Source organism: Vanessa cardui, chromosome 1, assembly GCF_905220365.1.
Source record: "Vanessa cardui chromosome 1, ilVanCard2.1, whole genome shotgun sequence".
NCBI lineage: Eukaryota > Metazoa > Arthropoda > Insecta > Lepidoptera > Nymphalidae > Vanessa > Vanessa cardui.
In genome coordinates this window covers 10,085,370-10,103,523 of record NC_061123.1, presented here as the reverse complement: position 1 = coordinate 10,103,523, position 18,154 = coordinate 10,085,370, and the positions used below count along the sequence as shown (strand labels likewise).

The window sequence follows — 18,154 nt, the reverse complement described above, 5'->3', positions numbered from 1 at the left end:
TATCGAAGTCCATAGAGCAAGCCGAGTCATTATATGTTAAAGTATACATCCATCTATAATTAAGATTAAAATATAGCTTTGTTAACACAGATAATATATATTTATTAAAAATATGAAATCTTTTTACGAAAAATCCTCTTGATATGCAACTACATTAGGTTCTAATACGATTTAAGTAAAGAGGTTACATAAATTATAAGAAATATGTTTGTAAATTAAAATTAAACTATCAGAATATGAAAATTTACTATCATGTTATATGTCTGTCAGTGTTGCTAGAGTAAAAACTTCAGACAGTAAATCAGATCTAATTAATTCGCAGACTTTTCCGTAAAGCTTTATTGTTTAGTAAAATTGATAGAAATATAGATTTTTATATAAATTTTTACTTATTATATGGAATTGTCACAGACTATTAAGTCTTAGATTGACTAGATAATATATTTTACGTCATACTATAAAATGAAAAATCAATTTAATACAGAATAATGCTTATAAATAACACTAAATTTTGTGTAAACGCACATATACTTTTGAAGAAACATCTATTAATATTTTATACTCTATGGTGCATGTAACACTACTATTGTTATACATAATATTAAATGCGTATAAGTATTATTGAAATTAAAGAAAAATAGACTAAAATAACAAGAATAAGTACTATACATAATGACAAAAAGTATTAAATTATAATATTATTAAAAACTGAAACTTATAAGTTATTTTTATTATAATAGATACATATAATGAAATAAAAGCATTTGCTATTTAGATATAAATAAAAACAAGTTTTGACGTTTTACAAAGAAAATTATGCAATATGTTGCACAGTTTTGTGCAAGGAATCAGGGACTGCACTAAATATTATTGTAATAGTTTTCCCTTACTACTTTAACAAATAAATCAGAAAGTTATTTGAATTAAAAACACGTTGATATAAGATTTTGAATGTAGAATATTTTGTCAGTCGTTTGTTTTCATAATTATATTTTTTTTTTCATTATTTATACAAGTTGTAAATTGGAATCCAGGTTTTGTAAGGATCATAGAGTACGCAACATTTATGTGGATAATGCCGCATTTTTTGGCGTGTCTATGGCTAAAGACAATAGAGTTGGCTCTATTGTTTTTAACCACAGACACGTCCAAGCAATATTGAAATATTAACATTTTGAATAAACTTTTTAACTAAAAGTCATAAACTTAGGCATTGAGATTGTGAAAATTATGGATATAATAAATTAAATGAATCGTGAATCCACAAATATTATTGAATGTACGATAGGACAATTAAACAGTTTTAAGACTTTAGTACGTTCTTGAAACATATTCAATATGGTACAATTACTAGTCTAGTCGTACTATCGCGATGTATATTATACATTATATAATTTATTCAGGCCTAAACTTAATCTTTCCTGTCATTTTATCTGAAGGCTCATGAATCGTGAGCACATATGAAACTGACAAAACTTTGTGTAATAAATATATATAAATTAAGAAAAGGATACTGAAATGAAGACTTCATATACATATATGTATAAGTGGTATATATATATGTATGTAGATAGTATGATTAGTTTCAATTTTGTCTATCCAATCAATACCTTATACCGTCCACATTTAAAAATATAACATATTTTTTCGTTACGTTATGATTTTTACTAAATATGTATTATTTTTCCTACCAATTAAGATATATATATAATTTTATATGCCCTTCTTTTCTTTCAACATCAAATTAATTTAATTGAACTTATATTTCTAATTGCATGTCTTTGATACTTGAACGAAATTTAAATAACTATAATATTCTGTCCTAAGGACTTTGTAACTTATTTAACTTGTGAAATATAAGTTAATCATAAGTTACCTACAAAACAGGTCTTACTACAACTCTTAAAACATTTTATAACAAGATAAAACTTTGTGCCACAGATACAAATAAAACTATTAGACTATGAGCTGCATAAATATTCAGGATATTATATATTTCATTTCCATTTTTAAAACTTGACACTTATATTTGTTTTTAAATATATATATTTTAAATTGAGATCAAAAATATTCATCTGGCGTTTCACGCTATATAATTTTTCAATCAGATCATTTATTTTACAACCAGCTCCTAGTCTATATAGTCAAGGAACATATTGGAATCTTAAATTTCTTACAGTATATTGACATCCATGTCGGGAATGCGGTCGAAAGCTTCGGGAGCCCTGTTCCAGTAGTAGTAAGGCGGACCGGCGGAGAAGCAATATTTCTGGCTGAGAGGAGTGTCGTTTTCAACCCAGTACATAAGGTAGAAGTTGCACATTTCATCATTGTTTGTTGGTCTAGAAACAATAAATAAATTTAACGTTATTTTTTAAGTTACATAAGTGTGGTAAGCGTAGTTTTGGTACCCTTAGACGAATGAAAATGTCGAGAATAAAAATTCAATACTTCAAAAAAAGAAACTTAATTTGGAAAATTAAGCAGACATACTATTTTCTAATGAAACAACATATAGAATAACATCAATAAGTTTCATATACGCCATTGATCTTCATTGAATTCCCATTCAATAACTTCTCCCTTCCAAGTTCCCACTTAAAAAGTACAAGACAATTGTGTAGTAATATAAATATTAGTATAATATTATACAAATTGTAAATCTTTACCGATTAAATCGTATTATATATTGAGTTTTAATACCCATTGCCTCCACATCTTATCTTTAGTTAGCGTAGTTTATGCATTAAAAAATATATATAAATGAACTTTAGAAAGGCTGATAACCGTTGAGTAAAGAATGTTCTAGATTGGAGACCATGTCTCGGCAAGCGAAGTGTATGGGAGCTGGATGGCAGTAGCCGAAGAAAGATCACAGTGGCAATCATAGAGGCCTATATCCATCAGTGAACGAATATTGTCTGCTGAATATATAAATCCGATCTACTTACCCGATCTGAACGGTATGATGGCGGGTATTATTCATAACGCATCGGGCGGCGAGGACGTCGTTCTTCGAGATAGGGGACGTGTCCACGACCGGGTAGAACATCTGAGGTAGCTGAGGATTCTTGCTACCCAATACTTGCCAAGTATCGCCTTTCTCAGACCGACGTACAACGTAGCCAGTTACTTGGGTACCTTAAATTTAAAGTAAATTTTAGGAATTTAGTTGGTTAAAATTAAAATTAATTAAACCCTTTTAGAATTTTTCATCTTGAGATACTCCTGAAAAAATCACATTATGTTTTTATAGCAACCTTTTTTACTAGTATGTGAGTAGTCGACAAAGTTAATTATACTTTTTTGAAAATAATTTGTTTGTAACCAAGTATGATGGTGAGTTTATCTACCGCTAATTAGTTCTGCATTTTGACGGTCTAGCAATATAGTAAATAGGTTTTTGGGACGAAGTCTTTTTTTTCTTTTTGCTATCAGAGCGTACAGTAAAAAAACTATCTGATAACTTGGTGGTATTGGTGTGTTCCGGCTTGAAGGGTGAATGAGCCAATGCAATCATTTGGCACAAGGCACATCACAACATCTGAGTTCCCAAGGTTATTGTCTATGGGCGGTGGTGTATGGGATTACACGAAATTATTAACTTATTTTTATTATTGCTTTAATTCAGACGGATTTTTATAATAATTTAATTTTCATGAATTATTCTCAACCATTGCTATTTTTTTTATTGTGTCTGTTACTGAATACATAGCATATAAAGCGAAAGCAACGTCGTTCCAACATAGCATACGTATATTTATTTTTTTACATTTTTCAATTAGTTTGAAATGTTATAGTCGTCTCACCGAGGGAGTGCGTGTGCACAAGTGCTTCAGCTACTTACATTGGGATCAGAGTAATGTATGTGATGTTGTCTCATATGTCTCATACGACACCTATCGTTTTTTTTTCAATTCGTTTGAAATGCTATAGTCGTCTTACCGAGCGAGTGCGTGTGCGGGCGGAACGCGAAGGGGTGAATGACCTTGTCCTCGTGTATCGTGCACGCCGTCTCCATGTGCTCCACGCCGCGCGGCGCGATCACGCCGCTCGTGCCCAACAGGAACACGCCCGCCTGCCGCGGCATCCTGAGCGAACGTACAGTTATCAGCTAAACTCTTACTCAAACTCAAACCCAAACTCAAATAACTTTACTCAATACTAGCGGTCGCCCGCGTAGATAACGGTTCATGATCAGTCCTCTAATATCCCTACTGCTGAGGCACGGTTACATTTGATGAATTACTGCAACCGGCGCTTGGATCTATTGTGATAAACATCAAATTCGTGATCACAACACCTCAGCCAGACCAACATCAGCCACGAATCTGATGAGGTTCCTAGGGTCGTAGGCCATTATGCCCTCTAAGGACCGGAGTTAGAACATTTTATAGTTCTATCTTTTATAGTTTACGCGTCATACGCAAAAAATCAAAATCAAAATCCTTTTTAGTCCGAAAAACCCAAAATATCTTACGGAACCCTACTTTTTTTTCAAAATAAAATTGATCCTATGTTATGCGGGATTAATTTAGCTTTCGAATGGTGAAAGAATTTTATATTTTTTCATTACAACCAAACAAACAAAGTTTTCCTCTTTATAATATTAGTGTAGATAGAAGCATTACACTTTCTTATTGATGGTCAATTGAAACACTACCTACGGTTCGGAAAAGAAAATACCCTGACCTGAGAAGAACCGGCGAAAGAAACTCAGCGGGTTTTTTTTTTTATTTTTTATTTGTCTCATATACAATGTAGTATATTGTGTGTATACACATACTGATACATAACAACAGCAACAACAGCCTGTAAATTGCCACTGCTGGGCTAAAGGCCTCCTCTCCCTTTGAGGAGAAAGTGTGAAACATATTCCACCACGCTGTTCCAATGCGATTTGGTGGAATACACATGTGGCAGAATTTCTATGAAATTTGTCACATGCAGGTTTCCTCACGATGTTTTCCTTCACCGCTGAGCACGAGACGAATTATAAAGACAAATTAAGCACATGAATCAGCGGTGCCTGCCTGAGTTTGAACCCGCAATCATCGGTTAAAATGCACGCGTTCTTACCACTGGGCCATCTCTGCTACGTTACGTTAGTAACGATAACTGTCGTTACTACATGCTACAATAGAATTTTAAGTCAATTATGTACAACCGATTGAACTGAAACTGGTAAACAATCCAGAATACTTAGTAAATACTGTAATTTATTCAAAATGGCGGCCAATAAATAAAAGCTCTATTGATTTATTTCATTATTCTGAAGTCATTAAAAATTTCGCATTGGATCAGCGTTCTGGAATGTATTCCAAACCTTCTCCTCAAAGAGAGAGGAGACTTTAATCCAGCAGTGGGAAATTTACAGGCTGTTGTTGTTGTATAAAATTTCTTCTAAATTAAACTCTTATGTAACTAGATGTTTTAAGAGCTTAGTTACATTTATACCTTACTCATTTTAAAAAAAGAAACATAATTTCCACTTACTTGGTTGTTGTGTACTCCAAAAATACTCCAGAGTTGTCCGTCTTTCCAGCTGAAATAAATGAATTTAAATTATAATACCCTTATAAAACTTACCAAATTCACCATAACCTTATTTTCTTGGTATTTTTAATATTTTCATGTAAAAATAAGCCTACATAATGTATAACTAGCGACCTAGCGACCCGCGACCTATTTACTAGCAAAAGTATTAATTAAAAGTTTTTGTTCGGCTGGAAATCGCCCTAAAATTCCAGCAAATTCTTCCAGAGAGTTTACACATGACCACACAGGTGACAAATATGTTATATAAAGACATGAGAATGATGTGAAACTCACCTGGAAACTTCGTCATATAGTGCACTTGGAGTACAAGATATTTGATGGAGGAGTCGTGGCCGATGAGAAAGCCCACATCCTCTGGTAACTGGAGACGAGGTGCGTCACGAGCCCACGCGTATACTATCTGTTCATATAAATATCTCCTTTATTTATCTTTCATAATATGTATAGTATCACATGAAATGTGGAATGTCATCACAAACGCTCATGATAAAGGAAAGATTTAACAAGAGGATGCTATAAAATATCTAGCATATACTGCCAGTTGAAATTAGCAGTATTATTTTGATTGTTATTATTATAGGCGCTCTACACTCACGCGAGAACTTCTCACGAGAATCTCGACAAGAATCTCGCGCGAGAACTTGGTTCTGGGTTAACTCAAGATTCTCATTACAGCGTTCTCGGCTCCTTTTTCGCGCGCCAAAAACCGACAAAAATTGGAGAACAAGACGAGAACCATGCGAAAACCTGTGAATAGGTCCCACATTCATGTTTCTCGTGTATTTCTCACGTTCTCAGCGCCCATTATAATAAAACGGACAAATTCAGATAATTACCAATAGAATCATCCAAACAGGACCCTTGATGTCATATTTAAAAGCTTAATATCTTCAATGAACTCTGCGATAAGCTATTATTGATAGTAATGCAAACAAATCAAGTATTTACGCTCATAACTTACAGGATAAGTTTAAAATATCTTAAAAAATGATAAACTAAGGTTATTTCGACTGACCTGTGATCCAGAGGCGCAAGGACTTGCTGTGTTGTATTCGCTATCCACATCGTTACTCTGCATTTCTCCACAGCTCCTGGAAATGTAAACAAATTATTTACTATTAATACAATAATAATATTTCATCTAAAATCAAGATTACTCTATTCAAGTACAATCTTACATTATTTTCTTATAACTTTCATTCCTATAAACGGAGGAAGGGATTGCATTAGAAATTCGCATCCCGAATTTAAGGTTGGGGAAGGGATGGGGGGTAAGGGGGGGTGGTGTAGTACCTACACCACCACTCCCCCCACGCGGAAATCATTAGTTTTTTTTTTTCAATTTTTAAATTTCAATACTAAAATCTTCAAGATCGTACTGTTAGTTAAATTTTGGAAGGGGATAGATATAAAATTCCAATTATTGGTATTTAATGTTATTTCTGGCGCTGCGCCGGCCGCTGCCGCGGCACGCTCGCTTCGCTCGCTCGGCTTGCGCAGCGTTTGGTCATAAAATCTAACCTAAGCTAACCTATCCTTAGCTACTATAACTATCTGCTATTTTTGTTCGCCACTCCGGCAACAAAAATACTGTACCCCTCACAGCTGTTAATCTTGGGTGAAAAATAGAAACAACAATAGGTATATTTTAGAAATTTAAAAGAACCATTTATCTGTATATATACTTGACTACATTTAATAATGCGATAAATGGATCTTTTTTATATTTTATGTTATTTGTATTCTATTATCATGTTCGTAAAATCTTCTGGGTGATTATTATTTTCTTTACAAAAGAATCACTACACTACAAAATTAAATTAAATTTTTACACGTTTATTTTTACTATAAATTAATATAGTATTTGTTAAAATATAATACAGAAAAAAGATAACAAACATAAAAATAATGATTTAATGTTAATTATAATGTAAAATATCGCTCCGTTCCACGTTACTTTAAACGCACATTAAAAAAAAACTATGGGTTTTCGCGGTTTGGGAGTGGTAAATTTCGAGAGAGGGGAACAGACCCTTTAAGAAACAACCCCTACTATCAACAAATTCGGGATGCGAATTTCTAATGCCGACCCCGGAGGAAAAACTAAAAGGACAACTATCATATACTGAAACTAGAAACAAATGAATGAATCAAAATACATATGTGTTGAATTCAAATAAATGTCAGATTGTTCTTGAACTAATGCCATGTCAATAATATTGTATGATTTAGTTTATTAATATAATATTGAATATCTTAGTTCTTACGTTTAATGGGGTCAAGGAATCTTGGTTATTCAGAACTAGACTGATATTTGTAAAATATTTGATATAAACTAGCAATTGGAATATTCCATTTGATGTCATTATTATTTTATTTTTCAAAAAACATATATAATTAGTGTATATATAAAAATTACAATACTTTAAACATTAAATGAAATGAATCAATCAATATACCTAATGAAAAGGCACTTGGAAATGGCGTGGGAGGCGGGAGCTTCCATTAAGTAGGCTTTAGATAATAACGTGTCTAAAGGTTATTACGCCCTAAAGCATTATGTACTTATACATCTAGGTTTCAGAGATAAAATCAGTCTAAGTATCTTCTATTTTGATAATAAATATTAAGTATTTAAGTTCAGGTTTTTCATTAAATACCTACATATTTTTTTTTACCTACATTAAATTCTAAAATTCCTAATTCCTTTCAATTTAATATTCTTTCAAAATAAATGATATTGTTTGAAACGATTTCTAGTATATATTACTACGAAAACTAGCAGTACCTATATCCGTATAAAATTCAGTTGATCTAAGAAAACAGAAGAAACTTGGAAACTATTTACAGCGAAAAATTACTTGCAGGTATGAGAATGGCGGAAATTTTATTTTCATTAAATTTTCAAAGTAAATCTTGTTCTTATATATAATTATACTATAAACTTGTAACTAAACAAAAGACAGACGCAGATCTCATAACTGTACATTACCACTAACCAACAAATATTATTTATATTATTTTTAACTACTTATATAAAAAGAACAAATCAAACAAAATTACGGATTTATCATAAGATATAGATAATAATAATAAATAAATAAATATGAGACAACATTACATACATTACTCTGATCCCAATGTAACTAGCTAAAGCACTTGTGTTATGGAAAATCAGAAGTAACGACGGTACCAAAAACACCCCGACCCAAGACAACATAGAAAACTAATGATAATCTACATTGACTCGGCCGGGAATCGCACCCGGGACCTCGGAGTGGCGTACCCATGAAAACCGGCGTACTCGACCACGGAGGTCGTCAAACATAGATCTATGTTCGTTTTATGATTCATTTCATAGGCTATTTCTTTTCATGGAAGTAGTTACATTTACGTGTCTCATCTTGCATATAACACATATTATGACATAATTGAAATTCCTTGCTATTTAATGTTATTAAGTCGTTATGGCTTGGTCTCTTAAATAATTCTGAAAGTTGCTTTGAGATCGAAGCAACTGGTTTATGTTAAAAAATCGATTTTTTTAAATTTTCCGATAACGTGAAAAATAATTTGATGCCTATAATAATATTATTACATTATAAAGGAGAATAAAAATCTATTACAAAACGTATATTAATAACTTAAGCCGACTTAACACATAAAAAAACCCTTATGGTCTCATTTTGAAGACCTTAAACTGTGATGTGTAGGAAAATAAAGTGGATTCTTGATGTTAATTTATTAAATTGTTACAATGTAACTAATAAATGTACTGGCTGGTTGGAGAGCGGTACAAGGACAAAACAAAATGAAAAGCGTAAACAAAATTAACTGAACGTATGTATACAATTTAACATAAAAAATTCTATCATGGATTTCGTAATTCGTTTCGCGGGAAACCCACAAGTACATATAACTATTAGAGAAGAGACCTAGTTAACAAACCGGAAAGTATCAGGTGCTTATATGGTTATCTATATAGTATACTGGTTATCTATACGGTATACTGGTTGTTTTACGATACTAAAGAGTCACTCTACCACCAGTATATTATGAGGAGCAGCTCTAACAGTGTTTCTGTTGCTCTAATCTTGTGGTTATTCAACCTTATTAACAAGAATAGTTTTATTAAATAATAATGCATCTCATTATTGTTAAAACGACTAATAAATAGTTAAAAATACACAGAAACTTCTCTTCAATTCAAATTCAGTTCAGTCAGATTTAAATATTATAGTTTTATTTAATAGATTTTGAATATAGAATAGGAAAGAAATAAATTAATTAATGCAGAAAGCTACTCAGCCAAAAGTTATGATTTAATTTCAGAAATAAATAGTTTGGTTATAATATAATAACTTTTCCTTGGAATGTTTACATATATAACAAACACAATGTTGTGTTATTTTAACTTGTAATGTGGATGTTTATTGTTTATTAAAGCAAACAATTTATACAGTCGCCATATTTTAGTGACAAACATTGTTTGTTTTACTTTCAGTATGTTTTAAATATTTTCATTGTTGTTACACTTTACAATTACTGCTACTAACTACTATGAATACTATTTTTGACATAATAGAGAAATCTGAAGCCATAAATCAAACATAACATTTTAGTTCAAAAGGTTAGAGGCGCATTGGCGATGGCGTCATTGTCTATGGGTGATGGTGACGGCTTACCATCAGGAGGCCCATATGCTCGTCTGCCAACCTATACTATTAAAAAAACAACTATTCCATTGACAATTGTTTGAATAAAATGCACAGTATTGATTTTAATAACCCTTTTTGATGCTAAGGGTTGCATATCATATTACTACTATGATTGAAAATATCCCTAGTATTGGTTAAAAAAAAAGTTGTGTTATCATAATTAAACATACCATACGGAGTCATTTGACCCTGGTTCAGAACAGCCGTAAAGAAGCATGTGATGGGCAGTATGCATAGTAGCATTAGGCTTAAATCCCACTGAAAAAGAAAATCAAAACTTATTACTAAATTTCTTAAAATTTTATAAAATGAAATATGGTGTTTTGTTGTATTTTACTTACCCACATAGAAGTTTTTCTGCGGAGCTATTCTTATAGGTGTACATAAATATACTTCATCCTGTGAAAGTAATAGTAGAATTATAATATATTCTACTAAAAAATATAGTAGTTGTAACTAATATAGAGAAACTAAAGAGTTATTCTTATTTTTCTTTAAAAAAAAGTATCAAAATCAAAATAAACTTTATTCAAGTGGGCTTTTGGCAAGTGGAAGCACTTTTGAATCGTCAATTAACAATTAAGTGAAGCTACCACTGGTTCGGAAAGCAGATTCTACCGAGAAGAACTGGCAAGAAACTCAGTAGTTACTCTTTTTCAATATTTGAAAAATACAAAGTCATATTAGTTAAATCAATTATATAAATTAATATATCCTGGGTGGAAGTCAACAGGTATTCAACGCTTTTTTATCATCTACAAAATTTTGTATTGAGTAATACACCCTTTTTACCAAAGTGTTTTTTTAACGATTTGAATTTACAAAGAGGCTAAGTTAAAAATGTCTGTGGATTTTTATTATAGAAACGGATACCTTGCCCCAAGAAAGATTTATTGACTTTGCCGAGTAGGAAACTTGGTGTTATGAGCTTATCCTTACACTTAGTGCATATACAATGATTATCACTGATTTTAACAAAGTGATCAATGTTACTGTGAATATACATAATACTGTTGTAAATATATTTTGATTTTGATTTTTTGAATCAATCAATAACCATAAATGTTTCTAGGAGAGCTGTTGTACACAGTAAGTTTAAAGTTAAAAGCTCAAAGCTCTAATATAATTATATCCAAAATGGGTTTATTCATTTTGAAAGAGTTATATTATATCAACTATTTATTAATAAACATGGATGATTAATAACATAGTTCAAATATGTTGCAATCAACTTAAGATTAAAAAAAAATAGACATTGAAAAAATAGATAGATTAAACTGTATCAATATTTTTCTTATAAAGAGCTTGTGTAAATGACAGGCTCAAAAAAATAACAACCAATAGAGTCCCACAGGTGGGCTGAAGTATGCTCTCCATTAAAGAAGAAGGTATAAATGAGTGTATGAATGAGTTTTTAGTGATATCTCTGGCACTTCAATATAGTTCTTCTATTTGTCATTGGTTTTGATCAAATCAATAATATTGACTAAAATTTCCCCATTTTGCCTTCCACATTTCACTGACGCAATAAATATCACTTTTATCAGTGGTGGTAAGATAAAGCACAAGTGTTTAATTGAAGGCAATAAACTCATATGTTAAGGCTTTCTACTAATTAAAATATGATATTTGTCACGGCTACTATTTTTTTAATTCTGATACAACATATTTTAAGAACAATAACTATGGTATGCATATCATATCTCTATTTTAAATTTACATGTCTATAGAAATTATGTGGCAATTTTTTTTAAATATTATATTAGGTAATGAATACTGCAAAAAGTTTTAAAGATTTTTCTGTAAGATACTACCTAAACAAATAGGCTCTTTTATGAAGTAGACATTTAAAGACAACCAGCCATATTATTTATATAGAAGGTTGCATTTAATTGTGTTTAGTTGTGTATCTAAACAAATTACATTTCTAAAATTAGCGAATATTTGTATTTTTGTCTACTTCCAAAAATAAAATGAATAATTTAATAAGTAGCTATGAGATCTTGTGTTATTAATTTTAAATTAAAAAAAAAAAAAATCTTTTGAATAGCCTGTACTTAATAAATATTTTACAGTTAAATCACATTAACCATCTAAAATTGAATTAGAAGCGATAAGAAACTAAGCATTGAAAAACTTAATTATAAATTGAGTTTTTTTTTTATGTATGTTAAATTAAATTATTTACCTTGTTAGGCCATACATTTGGCATGAGAAAATCGTAGGTATCAATTTCGTAACAAAAAACACTTCGGCTTAAAACAGCAAGAGCAATAAATAGAGGTAGAAAAGAATTAGACGACTTCATTTTTATTTTATTTGAACAATTCTAATACACGTCAACGCCGCGGTAATTCCCTATATGAATTACTACGGTACTGTTTCATCAAAGATGTGCTAATTGATAAACTCAGTCAGTAGTATAAATATACACTTGTCGGTGTCTGATCTTAACTGAACAAGTGAACACTAAAGCAACCACGACAAGAGTTTAATGTTTGTATTATTTTTTAAAAAATTCAGTCGATCAATAACATTTCCTATTGGTTTACTAACGTCATAGGGGTGGGTGGCCAGCTCAGAAATCTTTTACAAAATTCCACGTAATTTTGTACAAAAATAAATAATGTTATGTGAACAAAAATATGAATAAATAATTAACTTTACATCAAATCGATTTTTTTTTTTACATAATTTCATTTAAATAATAACAATCCTGCTTGAGTTCATTTTCTTTTTTTTGGGCAAATATTATATTGTTCATAATTTAAATCACATTGTTATTGTTAAAATATACTAATACTTGTTTTTTACTTTTTTCACTATACAATTTAATTTTACAACAGTAGGGCAAATATATAGTTAGAAGCTGGTAACATTCTGCGTTCAAAAACGAAAGTAATTTAAAAATACTAGCCTTGAAGTAAAATTTAATAAATAATATATTATACTAATAACATAATATAATTGTAAAAGTATAATTAAATAAAACATTTATTAATGTAATTTATTAAAAACTGGATTTTGTTTTTCGTCCTTCCTATGGTTTTCCATAGATGTCACTGTTTTAACATTTAAAGATATTTGAGATAATGACGCTAGATGTCATTGCAATCGATTTATTTAAATTGTATAATGATTTACGGGGTAATGGGAAGGACCAATGATATTCTAATAAACAGATATGTTATACCCATACTAAACAACAGAAAAAAGTGTGCCGCGCCGGGGACCGTTTATTTTAAATTTCGTTACAAGTAAAAAGGATAGCTTGATAAAAACAATAAGTAAAAGGGATAACTAGATGTTTTAATTACGCAAAACGTATTACTACGTAATTATGATGTATTATAACGTATTACTACGTAATTATGATGTATTATAACGTATTACTACGTAAAACAATTAAAGGCAAACGTCCCAATTAGGACGTTTTCTAGTCTTCACTTTTTGCGCGTTAGTGTCATATCTGTTTACTAGAACATCATTGGGAAGGACACAAATATCAATAAAATGAAAACCGATGATTTGTTTGATATAGCTAGCTGTGTTTTCAAAGATGTTTGTGATTTTACCTAATATTGTGGTTTAATAATGCTATTTTTTTGTATTATTTATTCTATTTTTTTGTAGTAAAAAAAACAGTTAGGTATTAAATATAAATAATTTTAATATTTACTCCGTTAAATTAGCCGGGAAATCCCGTGTGTGGTTAGAAAATCCTTACTCATCTCGTGTTTGACGGTGAATGAAGAAATAGTTATTCGAAAGAATAGGAATAATATTTAATTATACGCTTCTTAAAAAGAGAGAAACCTTCTGGAGCTACATTTACAGGCATAATTAATAATAGGTAAATTATTTTTATTTTTCACTAAACAAAATTTCACATCATAAAAAAAGAACCATTCCTTATTCTCGTTTCGTTAGGTTTCAGTCGTTAATACTTTATATTATGCATCGATTACCCAATTTTATGATTTAATAGCAATTTATAGCAAAGAAAATGAGAAGTGCACTTAGCAAGTAAGTAAATATAGCAATATATCATAATATAGCATGTTAATAGGTAAGTATTTATCAATTAGATTACCTCTATAATTTCATTTAACACAAACGACAATTATGAATAATATATTGTTCATAAAATAGATCATTGTTTTAACAACTAATTACGAAACAAACATTCAAATTTGGTTACATTAATTAACAAGGTGAAATGGAATTATAATAATTATATTTAGCCAGCCGATCATCAGTTTCACAGCGAAATGTTTTTTCCTTTGTACATTATTTCTTCTGTTGTTTTAATTTTAATTTTACAGTGTGTTTTACCTACTACTTACTAGGTTACATCTCAATATGTAACCCCAATGTACGTTCGTGTTTTTTTTTGTCTTTATCTGTACCTCTATTAACAAACGTACTAGTTCCCAGTGGTGGATTTACAAATCTGCCGCTAGTAGGCTATGAAATTTTTGGCCCATTTTTTTTTTGCTATATTTATGATTTGTGTTCTATAATCCTCATGACATTGGTCCGCTATGTAGTGAAGAGCATACGGATTAAGGACGTAATGTGTATATCTACATACAATTATATATATTTTTTTATTTCTGTAAGATAATAACAAATTTGGCCTAAATTTGCCGCCCTAAGAGCCTACTTAGCCTATTGGTAAATCCGCCATGTTACTTATTGTCTGTGTTGTCATCATTACTGTATCGCTATGCCTATTTTCTCGTTCAACACAATATGAGTAACTAAAGTATATAAATCGGTACCTTATGATATGCTATTATTAAATTATCTTTAAAAAGTACTTAAAAATGTGCAAAAAAAAATACGTTTAAAAGTTGAAACTCTATTTCGTAAATGCTTTCAAGCTTCCATGCAATCCTTGAGCTACAATGACAACAAAGGAAGTTTGTTTACATTTATCTCGTCACATCACGAACTATACATCAAGCGTGTAATGGAAGTATCTTGTAGTAATAACGTTATCTGTCAAGTCTCAAAACTACTAACGGTGTTGCCCTCTTTGAAAAATTCTATTATGCTTAGCGAAATAAATTGATGCCAGGGACCGCACACGTTTTCTAAGCGACGAAAGTTGGTTAGCTTAAAGTAAAAATCGGAAAAAGGATTTTTAAATTGGATTCTTTAAAGTGTATCTACGTCATACACATACACTAAATTGGTCGTGTTGGTAGGTATATAATACTATAGACTACATAGATAGCATATTACTTGATAAAGTTGTTCATTGAAAGTAACGCCTTGAATGAAATGATAAAAATTGAGTGAAAGGGATTTGTGTAAGCGCCTCAATGTAGGTGTGGTGTACCACACTTTTCATATTGTATCGCCATATTCCAGTTTAAAAATCTTCAGTCCTAATAACTATAGTAACATGCATAATATCTCAGTCACAAAGATGATAGGTTGAATGTTAAGATTTACCATCAGATGACCTATCTATTTAGTTATGCTATAAGAATAAAAAAAATTAATAATAAAATTATGTTCATTAAATTTTCATTGTAAAAAAATAATAATAATATGTACGCAATTCAAGAACACGTATGTATTGCGTATGTCTTTGAAAAATATTGAATATTTATTATTTGAACTAGTCATTTGTATATACAAAATGATGGGATCCTTCCTCTCTCTCTACTAACCTTACAAGATACATCAAGAGAAGTAGAAGGGTCTTAGGACGAAATGGAATCCAATCCCTCACTATCCCGAACTAGGCGCACACGTTTTTATTTCGAATATGTTCCAGATGTTATCCAATAAACCTACTTATTGGTTTTCACATGCTATTAATTTAGATTAATAATATACATAATAATTATAACTTAAAATTATGCCTTGTTTATTCAGTATATTTTATTTTGAAGAATTACATAATCCTTACGGCTTACGCTGACCTCAAACAAACGGAATATAAATGCATTCATCATATAAATTCTTATTATTAATTCAGAAAATGCGGAAATGCAAATAATTTAAATTTTATTGACAGATAATCAATGTTTTTACATAATCATATATAACACATTGATTCTTGTTTTGAATTTCTGATAAAAAAAGCTTCAAGACTATGTATATGAAAAAGCATACACTAGATGCCAATGCCAATTGGTACTAAGTACTGAAATACGGTGAAATCTTAAATTTTATCCATCAATATTACCAACACAATAAGGGAAATTAATTTAGTTTCAGATATCTGGCACTATAACGAATATCGTATATATTATTATTATATATTAATGTTGGCGAAGGAAAAGAATGATTGTGTCGATTGTTAATATTTCGCTATAAAAAGAAAATTCGAATAAAATCGAAAACAAATTGGAAGTCAGCGTATTCACAATTCGATATATTACTTTGACGTAGAATTGCCGTGGGAAGATTCTATCAATATCAATTTATGGTTATTACGATATGGATATCGCAGCATTGATTTATTTTATTGTTACGCTATATTTTGCTCTTTAGATTTTAGTAGAAGCCTGTAATATTTGAAGGAGTTCATAGAATAACATTTTAATCCAGTCGTATTCTGGTGATCGTACCTTAATATTTTAAGAGATATTCTGGAGCGCCTCACGTTTGGTCCAAGATATGACTTGTCGTTGAGGCGCCCCACAACGCGCGGCTCCGGTATTTTCGCATCCAATGCGCCCTGGAATAAGACGAGCCTGTTAGGATTAAATACAGTCAATTCAATAATTGGAGATCTATCCTTCCAAGGATATAAACTATTAGCCTAAAACTATCCCAACCTAGGGATTTAAACTCATGATTAGTAGGACATTAGACTTGTAAGGGATGCTTAATATATTTATAGCTTTAATGTTTGCGGACGGTAATAACAAATTACCGTACGTAGCCCATTTACCAATTCGTCATTATTACCATAAAGATTTCCCTTTTGCCAGTTAGTCAGTCAACATAAGTAAAATGTAATTGATAATCTTAGTAATCTTTGGAATATATTAATTCTTTATAATGAATGGACTTTATGTGATAGCGAATACCTAAGAAAACTTATAAGGCTGTATACTGTACACAGCAATTTAAAAGGAAATAGAACCTCATAACCAGTATATTATTTTATTGACACTACTTATTACATATACTCTGTGACAATAAAAAAAATTGTTTTATTTTAAATTATAATACTAAATGAGGAACTATCGAAATGTTATTAGATGGTCCAGTTTTTATTTATGGAGGAATGCACGGAATAGGATGTCTATGGTTGCCATTATCGTAGAGGGGATATGTCGAAATCATGACAGCGACTATAAGTAATGGGTTATACTTCTAACAGTATTAATATCTATGTGCAGATATATGTGTCTTCGGTCCATTTGCCTGTCAACCTTCGTAATGCAAATAAATATTTTACACTTCATCATCATCATAGCATATATTCATATAAGTGCGAAGATGGCCCACTGGTTAGAACGCGTGCACATATTATTCTGGGTTCAAACGCAGGCAAGCACCGCTGATTATGTATTGAAGTCTTAATATAAGTAAATGAAGGTCATTTTATATGGTTTGACTGGTAAAAATTATGATACAAAAAAATAATGCGTTGATCTTATTCAAACTTTTTAAAGAGTTATAATATTTTGGTAATCTGTGTAACTAGCCCATATCTTCATTTTACTCGGGTATTAATAATATAGCCTTTCATCCATAATTTCAACTTCTTTGTTGAGCTATTTTTAAAAAAGCTGTAATTTTTACTTAAGAACAGATGCCTAAATATCTCTCTCCATATTTCAAATATTGAAAAATTGTGATATTCTATACAAACTTTCATCCCCTATTTAGCTACTGTAGGAGAT

The 18,154-nt window shown here is 30.6% G+C and overlaps 1 protein-coding gene across 1 annotated transcript; it reads right to left on the bottom strand.

Annotated features, from left to right (window-relative positions):
- Positions 1-1,106: 1,106 nt before the first annotated feature.
- Positions 1,107-12,833, bottom strand: LOC124533244 (peptidylglycine alpha-hydroxylating monooxygenase). Its single transcript, XM_047108451.1, has 9 exons — positions 12,466-12,833; positions 10,619-10,676; positions 10,448-10,535; positions 6,575-6,650; positions 5,833-5,959; positions 5,497-5,545; positions 3,946-4,091; positions 2,952-3,141; positions 1,107-2,342 (listed from the first exon to the last, which is right to left on the bottom strand). The coding sequence occupies exons 1-9, from the start codon at positions 12,583-12,585 to the stop codon at positions 2,174-2,176; spliced, it is 1,023 nt and encodes a 340-aa protein (XP_046964407.1). The 5' UTR covers positions 12,586-12,833; the 3' UTR covers positions 1,107-2,173.
- Between the last annotated feature and the right edge of the window lie 5,321 nt (positions 12,834-18,154).